This window comes from Episyrphus balteatus, chromosome 3 (assembly GCF_945859705.1).
Source record: "Episyrphus balteatus chromosome 3, idEpiBalt1.1, whole genome shotgun sequence".
Classification (NCBI taxonomy): Eukaryota; Metazoa; Arthropoda; class Insecta; order Diptera; family Syrphidae; genus Episyrphus; species Episyrphus balteatus.
In genome coordinates, this window is record NC_079136.1 from 74,554,864 (window position 1) to 74,569,240 (window position 14,377).

At 33.1% G+C, this 14,377-nt stretch overlaps 1 protein-coding gene across 1 annotated transcript; it reads right to left on the reverse strand.

The window, feature by feature from the left end:
* Positions 1-208: 208 nt before the first annotated feature.
* On the reverse strand, positions 209-6,978 carry LOC129916901 (RCC1 and BTB domain-containing protein 2). Its single transcript, XM_055997112.1, has 4 exons — positions 6,767-6,978; positions 2,790-3,300; positions 2,658-2,733; positions 209-700 (listed from the first exon to the last, which is right to left on the reverse strand). Exons 1-4 carry the CDS (start codon positions 6,840-6,842, stop codon positions 287-289), a joined length of 1,077 nt encoding a protein of 358 aa, XP_055853087.1. The 5' UTR covers positions 6,843-6,978; the 3' UTR covers positions 209-286.
* Positions 6,979-14,377: the final 7,399 nt, after the last annotated feature.

Sequence of the window (14,377 nt, forward strand, 5' to 3'; positions counted from 1 at the left end):
ATTACTCAATTCTTTTTTAATTTTTTTGTTCATTTTATTCGTGTTTTTTTTACAAATCTCAGTGTGATTTTTTATCTTTAATTTGGTACTTTTGAAAAGTTCACAACTGTGTTTGATAAATTGTAACAACATTCAACAAATATTTGTACCCTGACACAAGGAATTAATGTATCTATTTCTTTAAAATTCTATCCACAATTGGATTCCGCTCGGCAGCGGAATGTTCTATGCAGTTAAATTTCGACTACACTACGGATAGCTTAAAGCTTTGCAAAAGAAAAATCAGCTATTGTTTAAATTTAAAAACAGTGCACCATGGGCCACAAACTACTATCGGATCTTTGGTTGAAAAGTATATTTTCTCCCATTTGTCTATTATACTTCGGTCATCTGCCATAGCTAACTGCCCGTATTTGTTCCATCCAGCAGCAAGAATAGAACCACATTCTGTTTTCACAATCGTGTGTCTTGCTCCACAGTGAACTGTCATTATGTTACATGCAACTTTATTCTTTTCACAAACAGTGCAATGTGGAAGATCGATGAGTTGTGGCAAGGGATAAACTGTTGAAGTTTTGGCCCCGTTAGCATTGAAAACACGCAAGCCAAGTTGACCACTGGAATTATGTCCCCACGTGTAAACATCGCCACTTAAAGAAGCAGCAGCACTGTGCCATCCTCCGGCTGCTATGCTTATAATCTGAAAGTGAAACAAAGTTAGAATTTGATTATTTTAATACAGATACATGTGGGTTGGGGTGCTTTTTTTAAGGCATCCATCAATTTTCGTCGCTCCCATTTCAAAATTCGGTTGGAAATGCTAAAAAAAAAAATTCCCCAAAAAATTTGAACCCTTAAAGTTAAGATTAAGCACTCGCCATTTGAGTTTTAAGATTTCCCATACAAAATACACGTAAGTTTTAGAGATTTTTTTTTAATTTATACAGCTCAGCCGAATTTTCTGCTATCTCAATGTTTAAGGGCTCAAATTTTTTTTGGGCATTTCCCACCGAATTTTGAAATGGAAGCGACAAAAATCGATGGTCGCCATAAAAAAAAGCACCATGAAGGTGTACAAATTATGTCGGAACTTGCTTACAAATTATAAATATGTGGGAAATTACTGAAAGCGAAGTCACTTCTAAGAAAACTATCAACGCGAAGAAACATTGTTGTGGTGTGTTGATATCTAGGTAAAAGATCACTTGGCCCCTCAAAATTGAGATGACAAGCACGGAATACAAATGGTACAAGAAAGAAGAAATTTGCACAAAAGAAAGCAGTTAGTACAGAAAAAAGGGTGCAGCTATCTTCAAAATTGCTCTTAAAAAAAATAAGAATGCTCAGGATATTCCATCACTAAAGTTTATTAACGATGAGCAGTCTTCATGTTTGAACTATCGAACGAAGGAACCTAATTTCGAAGAAGTACGCGACCAAACAAAATACATTTTTTTTATTAGGTAGCTTTTTTTAAGAGGCTTATAAGCAAAAGCTAAAGTAAAACAAGGTAAACTGTAGTATGCTTGTCACCATGTTAAAACACATATTTACTCTTTAAATTTAAATAATGTAATTTTTAAAAAAGTATTTCTTGTTGCTTTAAATTCTCTAGAAATCGGTGTCTTCCTATTAAGTTGTATAACTTTTAGTGCAAGTTTATACATCCAATGCTCATAGTCTAAGAACCGGCAGCAAACTTAGGAGTGGAGCTATAACTGAAATTTGAGTTTGCAGCCATCGCACACCACAAACTTTTTATCGGCCAAAATTTTAAAAAATGTATGAATGTTTTCACTCTGCAACGATTAAGACGACCAGTAAAAGTTTGAGCTATCGAAAAAAAGTTTGTTGTGACTTTTTAGTCGGCTGCCTGTGGAGCCCAACCCGACTAAACTATCTGTAGTGTGCGAGGGCTTTAAAACATACTGTTTTCAGATTCGAATGTAATGCATTTTATGGTAAGTAGGGTTGTTCTAATATAAATTTTTAATACTCGAAGTGATTACTTATTATTATTCGTTAGAGCCTTTCTCGAGAAATCAATTTTATCGTTTATAACCAATTACCGCTTATTCAGATTAAATTTTAAAGTCCTCATAAAGAGTAAACACCGGACATAACAATAAATTCTCCAGTCCCTTCGAGTTTGAATGTATATACAATATGTATGTATATTCAAATTAAGCTCGTTTAAAGTTATAAAACATGGAATACACGATACAATCATCGCACACGATTTGCGTCGTACCGATATCGTTACCAATATCGAAAGAAAGCACATAAACCATGCGATTCACTAACGATTTCATTAACTGTCAAACAATTTTTCTCATTTTTATCCATTATTTGGTTGTTTGTAAAAAAAAAAATTATATAATATCAAAAACTAAATCAATGGTGAGTTGACAGCGCACACACGGTACCACCCCAATCTAATCAATCGCATACTACCTCTTGTTTTCCATCCTTAAATGCAAAATTTTAAACGATTTGGTAAATTCCTAAGGCCATTTTAGTAAGTAACTAAGCCAAAAAGAATACTGAATTTTACCTATTATATTTTGCTTGAGCAAAGTCAAATATTTTTGTTCGCCACTATCATATCTCGCTATAAGAGTAATTTCTTTTAATCATATACTATGAACAATACAAACCTTAATACCACTAAGTGCTTCGACTAAAATCGGTGTTTCCTGAATTTTAAGCTCTTCTATGCCTAGTTGTCCACGCCTATAAAATGACATTGTAAATTGTGACCTAAATTTAGTTAATGATTAGCTACATACAAACCATTGCCCCAAGTATATACTTCGCCATGCGAATTTAGTATCACAGCATGTTCAAATCCACATTCTAAATCAATAATTTTTTCGGATTCCGAGAATTGAAAAATTCTTGTCGGAATATTGTAAACACAATTATCACTTGTGATTACTATAGCGAAATTACTACCACAAGCAATGTGTTCTGCTATTAATGTTTTACTAATGGTAGATGCAAAGGATTCCTCAAAAGTTTTTCGTTTAACACTTGTTCTTTGATTGAGTTTTATTTCTTCTAATCTTAGATCCTTTCTATTGAATTTGAATAACTTGCCAGAAACTAATCGAATCAAGCAATAACTGTCCGTTGAATCAACATCGACTATTTTATCGGGAAGTTCAATTTTGTTTTGGCGGCATCCTTGATTTGAATCGAAAAATCCTGTTATAAGAATTTGTTTTCCGGATGCCACTACATTAAAACTCCATGCAGGTGTAATCAGATATTCGTCATTAATAGATTCGAAGTTGAAATCTAAGTTATTATCGAATTTAAAGTGAAAGGCAAAAGTGGTTTAATAGCGTTGTTAACAGGGCTGAATTCACAAACGCATCACTGCTTTTGCATCACAACTATTTATATGAAAATAAAACACTACAAATATTTTTGATGCAAATTTTTGATGCGTCAATGAATTCAGGCCATATAAGAAATCCTCTTTTAACTATTCAATTTTGTATATTAAACTATCATTAGTTTCATTCAAACTTAAAGAAGTACTTAATTACACCCATAGACACAGAAATTTTCCAGATCTATTTTTTAATCATTTCTTACTAAATGGAGGGTGCTGATTCCGAAAACAACATTATTTTTTATCTAGAAGCTGTGGTTTAAACATTTTTCATACATACATAATAATGTATGTATGTTGTATGTACAATACATAATAATGTATGTATGTTGTATGTAGTTGTATGTATACAAATTATTTTTTTAATTTACTTGCGGGTGGCAATGGTGCAGCGGATGGAGTGCTTGACTGCTAGCCTGGAGGTGTGGGCTCGAGCCCTACCTCAGGCAGCATTCTTTTCTTTATCCCCCAGCTTGGAAGTCACCCGTGGGATAGTATGAGATAATAATAATCATCTTATTCTCAATTCACTGTACCAACAAAAATTCTTTCCTATCTTTCTATTCGAAATACATTGTTTTGAATACAAATTTTAACAATAGCAGATGAGTACAGATCATTTATTAAATAAAGCTTTAAAATAGCATGTTATATAAAAATATAAGAAAATAATACGAAATTGCTCTCAAACGTGAAAAATAAATTGAAAACATTTTAAAAATTAGTGTTACTAAAAATGTGATTTTTAGGCTTACTAAGCCCAAATACATTCAGTTTAATTGATTTTTTTTTTGAAAATTTTACTAAGGCCCAATTTATTCACTCTCCATTATTTTTAAAGGCTCCATTAAAAATTATAAAACTGTCAAATCGCATACAAATTTTAAAATTTCCCTTTTTTAATGGCGACTTTAAATTTAATGGAGTGTGAATAAATTGGACCTAAATGCTACAAAAAATGAAAAACTTGAAAATTAGTGGAAACAAGCGTTCCCACTTCCAGAAAAAAAGTCGAAGTAGATTTGAAGAAAAAATGGAAGTAGATTGAAAAAAATTGATTAAGATTTCAAAGTATCCTTTTTTTATAAAAATCAATATTAAAAACAAATAATTCTATTAAATTAATTTTAATTAAAAAATTTAATTGTAAAAACAACTAAAACCGAAAAAAAATAATTAGATCTTCCATATTTTATGTATGTATTTCTATACATTGATTTTTTTTAAACAATTTGTTGTCAAATATTCGGCCCTATTCTGGTATTCGATTCACGTGAAAGTCAAAAATAAGAAGCCTTTAAATGGGAGTTAAAGTTAAATTTAAGCAAATTTTTTTCCCTTGAATTTCTAAGATAGCGGGACACATCGCTTTGCTTTCGAAAAGTTGAGAATTTTCAAAGCCTGTTTGACGTGATTAAGGAATGAAATCTTTCGATTCACGTGAATCGAGCTGCTTTGTTTTTTTTTTTTTGAAGATTTGGCTTATTTTTTGTTAAATTGAAGAAGATTGAAACAGATTTTTAAAATGAAGAGAATTTCTATATTTTGGTAATGGTGCGAACTAGGTAGTTGATTTTAAAGTAGATTTTTAGATAGCCGACAATCGCTAAATTTTAAAGTTTCAATACAGATCAAAAAAGACCTGGGGTGAAAGAGCTTTTAATTATTGCTACAATAGAAGCACTAGGGCAGAATCCAATTTTAGTTTTGAAATCAGGCTTACATTCAAGAAGAAGAAACTTTAGGGAAAAAAAGAAATTGTTGCCAGATGTTCTGAACAGAAAGCAGAATATTTATATCTAATGGTGATAATGAAAAACTACTAGAAGTGCAAATTATATAAAATAGCACTAATGAAGAGCAGGCCTTGGATTTCTATGAACTCCTGAAATAATGGGGAGTTTTGCATGTTTTAAAAGCAATGTGTTTTGACATGTTGCCGATGTAGATTTTTTCACATCCGCCGATGCGAATGCGGATTTTTGAAAATTAACATCTGCAGATGCGGATGTTTAACATTTTACATAAAAAATTTATACAGTAGCGAGCAAAAAAAATGCTAACGAAAGAGGTTTAAGGAGTTTTGAACAAGAACTAAGTTACCAAATTTGGCATATTGAAATTGTTTTATTTTCATTAAACAGAGTCAATTTGTGGAATATTTTACTCCAAAACCATTATTTGGTCAAAAGTTTACCTAAATATGCGTTTTTAGACGAGCAAAAAAATGCTACTGTATATGTAAATGAATTAAAATAATGATACATACAGATGATAAGCAGGTTGGTTAATTAACCCCAAGCTACTAAATAATTGCGTCGTAGCAGGGTTTTAAAAGAATGCAGTCTTTGAAATTCAGTTACACAATTCTAAAAAAAGATTGCATTCATTGACTTATACTTGAGACTTAGGCCCATTTCACACATAGCCGGCGACCGTCTACCCGGCCCGGGTAGCCGGTTTTTTTTCATTCGTTTTCAATTTAATCGTGTGAAGGCGCCCATAAGAACGAGTATCTAGCAATTGGCGGGCCGTTTACCCGGTTCCCGGTGATTTGCAATCACCAATCATTTTTCGTGAAATGATTGCAATCTTTTTTTTTACCAATCAATTGACTGCATTCAAATGATTGCAGTCTTTTGGGAATGCATGCAGTCTTTATATCCTTTTTGCAATCTTTCCATTCCTTGGCAGTCTTTGCATTAGTTTGCAGTCTTCTTGCATTCTTTTTCAATGCAAAAGAATGCAAATGAATGCAAAGGAATGCAAATACCGCTAAGGAATGCAAAGGAATACAAAGGCTGCCAAGGAATCCAAAGACAGCCAATGAATGGAAAGATTGCAAAAAGAATGCAAAGACTGCATGCATTCCCAAAAGACTGCAATCCTTCGAATGCAGTCAATTGAATGATTGGTGATTGCAAAATTTGAAGCCTAAGTCTCAAATGTAAATCAAAGAATGCCATCTTTTGATTGAAGTCATTAAAGATTGCATTCAAAAATAATTGCAATCTTTTACAGCTCTGCCTTCCGGATGGAATACAAGGTGGCCCTATATCTCAAAATAACTTCTATTTTAAGTACTACCAACTATGTAAATTTGTTGAAATGTTTTATCAGGAGTTGCCTGACCAAGCCTTCCGTCAGAGAAGTAATTTTTACTGTAAGTTGGGTTCAACCACTGGACCTCAATAAGATATTCGCCCGAGTTTTTGGATTACCCAAATTGACCCCTTCATAATATCAGTGCCTCTACATTAGCTGGAGTAACAAAAAACTTCAAAAAACAAACATTGCAAATAGTTTTAAACAATTACATTTTTTTCTGCTCAAGCTGTAGTAAGCTAGTCTATAAACAAAACTTACTTGTTAGCTTATTAATTTTCCTGACATGATTCTTTCCAAACTGGTCGAAACCATTGAATCCACTAAAATGCCACATTAGGTGAAGATTATAGCGATCAACGAAAGCATAAATATGTGATTTTTTACAATGTTTTGAATTGATTTGAAACACAAATCCTACAATATTAACTATATGTAAATACGATTTTTGTTTGAAAATATTAAATTAAATAATTTGAAGTTTTACAACTATAGATAAATCATTAGCAGGATCTCAAACAAAGCTTTAAAATCAAAATATGGGAATCTGTCAAAGTCAAATATGACAACCCTGACTTTCATTAAACAGACAGATTTACATTAGGCGATTTTCGTTTTTTTCTAGAATGAGAAAAAAAAATTTAAAGACAGAAAACTTCTTGAAAGAAACCAGTTTTATAAACAAAGTTTACAATTTTGACAATTTATTAAAACAAAAATGATATAAAGGCAGTTCAGTGCTCAATTATATTACTTTAAATGTTCGTGGCGGTCAGGTTGTGCTCAGTTCGCTCAGGCCTATAAAAAAAGGCTCTATTAGGATGTAAGCAATACAAAAAAAAGCAGGTTATCAATTAATTTTCGTAAGAATTTATAAGCTAAAATAGTTTGAATCGCATCCACTCAATTCTGGATTTCTAAAGTTAAACAGACCTCCAGAGAGCAATTTAAATTTATTTGGATTTAAGGAGATTAGATTTAAAAAATTGGATTTAAGATATGATTTAAGTATTGAATATTATATATTTTTATTTATTTTTGACATTTCAATATCTTTACATCCAGATGTATTTTTTAAACTAGTGAATAATATGGCCGTAAGAAAACCTCGTAATTCTGTTATAAGGTATTAAACTGTTATACACAAAATAGGCACATCAACTTTGTAATAAAATTCGTTAAGGCCCAGTTGTACAAATATTTAAGGTGGTAAGGTTCCAGTTTAGCACTCGTGCAAGGTTCACATATGTATGTAAAAATGGCCACATCCATGCTTGAACCGAAGTTGACCCGCAGCTAATCCGCCGAAATCGGTGGGTTAAATTCCTGATCCGAGGCTGAACCACGTTTGTACAACTGGCCCTAAATGGAGTCAAGTATTTTTATGAATACAAACCCCGTTTATAAGGCGTTTTGAATCCGAATTGAATCAGGATTAAGGTCTATATATACCTAGGACGAATTGAATCCAGATTTGTAAACTCGGGGATTTGTCCGACTCGGGGAGCTGAATCGAATGGAAAACGTGCATATATACCCTTAGAGGATATAATATATGGAGTGCTTGTTCCTATACCTAATACATTGTAACGCCATATGCATGGATAGGGGTCGCTGCCTTCGTTTTTCAGTGCGAGTCCGGTTCCGCAGCTGTAAATAAACACGCTTGTTGATGACAGCCATCAAATGAAAATAAAATGGAGGCATGCACTCATCGAAAAACTTAAAGAAACTAGAGCCCTCTATAAAAGCTCACGGAACTAACAGCACAAGCACTCCATATATTATACCCTCTATCTGACAATGTGCAATGCGTTAGCCCATGACACAAGCTAGCATTTGGCATCACTGCCAAAAATTTCTCTCAAGGAGCGTTCAAAGGTTCGGGGATTTTTCGAAAAAAACAATTTACCCGAACTTTCAAACTGGATTTTCTCGGAATTTTGAAAAAAATCCAAAAACCCGATTATACCACTATCGGGTAGCTGAGAATATAAGCTTTCATATGGCACCACTCCCATGTCTCTAGGTCAAAGCATTCAGCTCCCAGAAGCTTTTTCGCACCCCCAACTTCCAACGCCTATATCTCGGGATTTTGATAAAAAGGGAAAAAATTTTTTTGATACCCAAAGGTAACGGGGACTCTAACCTACATTTGGGTACAACTCTCATCACTGTAGGTCCACGCGTTCTCAAACTGGGAGAACTTGAAGGTTAAAAAAAAAGTTAAGCCCGATGCTGAAAAAATAGGCATGATTTGGTGGTTTAACATGGAAGATGAGCTTTTTAAAAATCTGACAATGTACAATGCGTAAGCCCATGACAAAAGCTAGCATTTGGCATCACTGCCAAAAATTTTTCTCAAGCGGTTTAGCTTCCAGGAGCGTTCAAAGGTTCGGGGATTTTGCGAAAAAAAAAAACAATTTACCCGAACTTTCAAACTGGATTTTCTCGGAATTTTTATAAAATCCAAAAACCCGATTATACCACTATCGGGTAGCTGAGAATATAAGCTTTCATATGGCACCACTCCCATGTCTCTAGGTCAAATCGTTCAGCTCCCAGAAGCTTTTTCGCACCCCCAACTTCCAACGCCTATATCTCGGGATTTTGAAAAAAAGGGAACTAATTTTTTTGATACCCAAAGGTAACGGGGACTCTAACCTACATTTGGGTACAACTCCCATCACTGTAGGTCTACGCGTTCTCAAACTGGGAGAACTTGAAGGTTAAAAAAAAAGTTAAGCCCCATTGACTTAATATATATGGACTGCTTGAAGCATATTCAGGTTGGTTCCACTTGTTTCTTCGCGATACTAGCGCCCTAAAAAAAAGCGGAGAATAAGTGCAACATTTTTGACGAAGTGCGAAAGGAACAAATATAGAAAAACAGAGAAAGCACTACCTTTTAACGACAGATGTCATTCACTAAAAGTTTCCTCTTTTCGCCATCTAAGGTTATACCGCTAGTAGAGCTAGAAAGATGTGGAATCATTTTTTTTCAATTTTTGTATGGAAAAGTCAAACGACTAGCAGTCCATATATAGTAGGTCAATGTTAAGCCCGATGCTGAAAAAATAGGCATGATTTGGTGGTTTAACATGGAAGATGAGCTTTTTAAAAATACCACAGTATACATATATACAAGGTAATAGGGGTATTCACGATCTGGTGCAACAGGCCTAGTAAAAATGTAAAATTTTATTTTTTTACAATAGATCGTGAACGCCCCTCTTCTTATCTATAGTAAATATTGAAGCATGAATGATGTTTTTTTTTCCTCCACCGTTGCTTCTTCTTTTTTTCCATTTTTTATAATTTAATTCTTTGCTTGTTCGGGTTAATTAATTTTCACTAATTATTTTACATCATAAGAAACTAAATTAAAATTACGAGACATGAGTAGCGACAACCATTATAAACAGAATAAAAAAGACAAACTGTTTATCATGGGTGACGCGACGGTGAGCTGCCATCTGTTTATTTTATTTTACTCCATTGTATTTTTATTTTGCAATAGGGTTAGGGTATAGCAAAAGTGCAAGACCATTGTAAAATTTCAATCCATATATTTTGTTGTTGTAGTGTTGTAAGATTTTACACATTTGCACTTTTGCAATGATACTAGGCCAGTTGCATCGGATCGTGAATACCCCTAATATATTCCGAGTCTTCATTTATATCAAGTTCGTGCAGGTTGTCAAAATCGGATCTCAAAGGAGAGGAACTGTCACATTTCTGTGGTTCTTATTGGTCAACTCACTTGCTTACAATTTTTTTTATTAGTCGTAGTAAATTTTTTAATACACACATGGAATTTGACAGTTCCTCACTTTTGATCTTCTTTGTTTGTATGTGTGACAAGATGCCCAATATATTACCTTCTATAAGTGTACTGTGCATATACCTACATAATTGAAGGCTCGAGATATCAGTTCTGGTGAAAATTGTTTGTGATTGGCTTCATATTTGAAAAACTCATTGTATGTATATGTATGTATTATGTTATAAATAGTATCACAACACAATGCACATAAAAAGGTAATATCTTCCAAACTAAAATTGGTCGCCAAATTTTCAAAACATGACAATTTAGCACCAATGTCAGCTACAACAAATTTTTTAACAATTATTGACTATTTTCTGCGAAGAAACACGAAGAAAATTTGTTATTTTTCAATTTACATATTTAAAAATTAAAACACAAAAACAAACTTCCTTTACTTTAGTGCGATTGAAATATAAAAATTAAAGGTCGGACTGACAGATTGGTATCCATTTTCCTTATTATGTGTACTGTGATCTACATAGTCTCTCTTGCTCATTGTTTTTTGTTAAATTTTTCTATCTTACTCTCTATATTTTTAAAAGAAAAATTGTGTTTTCGATTCTATTTCAATTCGATTCCACGAACAAAATATGTGCGTAATCTATAAAACAGTGAAAAACCCTGTTTCTCGATTTTGACCCGAAAATATCTGCCTCTGAATGTAAGAAAAAAAAATTTCGATTGCAAATAATTCAGCATCCAAACTTCTAAGAAAACTTTGGTTTTCAGCTATGAATAGAGCTTACTGGTAGACCAGAATGTGTGTCTGTGGCTTGTGTCTTGTGTCGCTGTCAAAGTTAAAAAGTATGAAATTAGTATATTGGTGCCAGAATACGTAGCTGTGGCTGTGGCAAGGAAATTCGCTGTGGTACAAGTCGAGTCCACTTTTACTTCAAGCTACAAGCGGAATGACTTTTGACGTTTCTAATGTGGTTACTCAGTTAAAATTTTTTTTTTTCAAGGCAATTGACATTTTTGTACGCCACATAATTCTGTTCATCTTTTCTACATTTTGAGCGAATTTATTTGACATCTTGTACCACGACGTTTTTCTTTGCTACAAGCGAATTTTCATTCTGTTCAACCAGTTAATTGACCTGACCGTTCATTTGATGGATTTGGAGAATTTTTTTTTAAATTAATTTTTTTTGGCAAGAGGTTAACCTTGATTTTTGTTCGAAAATTCGAGAAAAATAAAATTTATTTTTTTCTATTTAAATGCATAGGCCTGGTTACTGTGAACTTATATCTTCTGTAAACCAAACCTAGTTTCGAGACTTCGATCCGAAAATATCTGCCTCTGAATGAAACAAATAAAAAATGTTTCGATTGCAAAAAATTCAGCAACCAGACCTCCAAGAAAACTTTGGTTTTTAGCTATGAATAGATCTTGATCTTAATTGACCTTTCTTTTGATGTGTCATTCGATGGATTTGGAGGAAATTTTTTAAAATGTATTTTCTTAGGCAAGGGGTTAACCTTGATTTTTGTTCGAAAATTCGAAAAAATAAAATTTATTTTTTTCTATCTGAATGCATAGGCCTAGTTGCTGTGAACTTATATCTGTAAATCAAACCTTGTGTCGAGACTTTGATCCGAAAATATCTGCCTCTGAATGTAAGAAAAAAATAAAAAATGTTTCCATTGCAAATAATTCAGCAACCAGACCTTCAAGAAAACTTTGGTTTTCAGCTATGAATTGACCTTTTTTGATGTGTCATTCGATGGATTTGGAGAACATTTTTAAAGGCTTGGCCACACCGGAGGGTATGCGGTAGCGGTACGGGTAGAGGTAACGGTACTTGTATGAAAAAAATTCCAAACTGACATATCAACGTTCAGATGTGGAATTTTTTTCATACAAATATCGTTACCGCTACCCGTACCTCTACCGCATACCCTCCGGTGTGGCCAAGCCTTAAAATGTATTTTTTTAGGCAAGGGGTTAAGCTTGATTTTTATTCGAAAAAATAAAATTTTTTTTTCTATTTAAATGCATAGACCTGGATACTGTGAACTTATATCTGTAAACCAAACCTTGTTTCGAGACTTTGATCCAAAAAAAGCTGTTTCTGAATGTAAGAAAAAAAAATAAAAAATGTTTCGATTGCGAATAATTCAGCAACCAGACCTTTTTAAGGCATTGATTTTTTCTAGAAAATTAGACAAAACTTAAATACCGTAAATCGTAAATGGAAGGTACATTATGTGTGTTCTAAAAGGATATAAAAAAAATCATCTGAAAAATTTGAAGAAAAATAGACAACCTGTATAGTATATACACACCTATAGCATTGTGTTGTGTGATAAAAATATTCCTTTTATTATTTAGTTATTTTTCATTTTTATTTGATAAATTAATAAATATTTAATTATTTTTCGAAAATATTTTACCTTTTATTAAAATTTTTGTATAGGGTCAACGTGGGTAAATGTAAACAGGGGTAAATGAAAACATGGCACATAACAAGCTTCAGTTAAATCTCTTTGATGCATACATAAGTACAAATCGCGGACGCATGTATCTTCTAACTTATACGTCAAGCTCATTGCTGTCAAGAGAGAAATTATTCGACGAGCGTATTTTCCGTGAAAGAAATAAGTCAAAAGAAAAAAAAGACATGAAATTGTATACATTTACCCACATTGACCCTACATACATATATACAAAAAAAATTAACAAGTAAAAAAATATAACAAACAAATTAATACAGCAAGTCACTTTAAAACTGTAACAGGGATGAAAGTTTAATTAATTATATAACTTGGAACATTCATATTGCATTGTCCAGAATAATTCAAGTTATGGCTTTGAGGATTAATTTCGTTCGTTTAAATTTTATTACAAATCAAGGGGCACGGTAGTGCCCAGCCAAGTTCTCTAGCAACTTAGGCACTACACCCTTATTTACAGAAAACAACTCAGGCCATTTTCGACCCCCCTCTAACTTCCAAACACCAAAGATGCTAGAAATTTCAAACTCGCTACATTTGTTGAGCTGGTGAAAACCAAACTCCTCACAAAAATTCAGCTTACGATGAGTAGTTTCTGAGATATAGAGGTTCAAAAATCGCAAAAACCGTAGCTGACTCACTGACAGATCATCAAAATTATGGAGAACTTCCCGCTATCTTAGAAACTTGAAATTTTACACGGCGATAGGACTTGTGGTGTATACAAAGGAAAAAATCGAAAATTTGAGATTTTCAATTCAGGGGGCGTGGCATCCGAACATTTATTAAGATTAAACTTGAGCATTATATTAAATGCAAAATATGCATTTATTAAACTAAATTAAAAACATACATATTGTAACGATGAATTACCGAACTACTTTTAAGATAAAAGTCTGAACACACTATTTGCTACAGTAAAGGTAGAAATGTGAACGGACCTTTAGTAATTAAGAAACTACCCTCTGAACGCATCCAAAGAAATTCCCTCGACTGCTGAATATCCCAAAATATCCCACTGGACTGGAAGTATGAAGCGCCCCCTCTTGGAAAGGAAGCTTCGAGAAGCAAAGACGAGAACCTTCGAAGACATTCTCGAATTCCGAATTTCAGGTATAAAAGGGCAGCGTGGACACCGACCAAGTGCAGTTTAATCTTGAATGTGAAAGAGTACAGTACAAAGTGAAATAAAGTGTTGGAAATTGTTAGTAGTAAATAAAGTGATTGAAAAGTGTGTTTGTTTGAGCGAATAATAAAAGTAAATTGATTTGAAATAAAGTGTGTTCTTATTTGAACGGAAAGATAAGTGGAAGTTAAAATAAACGAAATAAGTTTTATTGTGAACCCGGAATAAAACGTTACATTGGTGTCAGAAAAGTGGAATAAAACTTATTTATTTGTGCGAATCAGATAATTTCGCGAATAAAATAAAAAGTGCGCGTGTGTTTTAACAATAAAACATTTTGAAATAAGTAAAAGTGCTCACTTAAAAAAAAGTTAAAATGGGTAAGACATTAAATCAGTTAAGTTTGACTGAGCTGAAGGCGGAATTAACTAAACGAGGTCTTCCTACTGCTGGATCGAAAAAT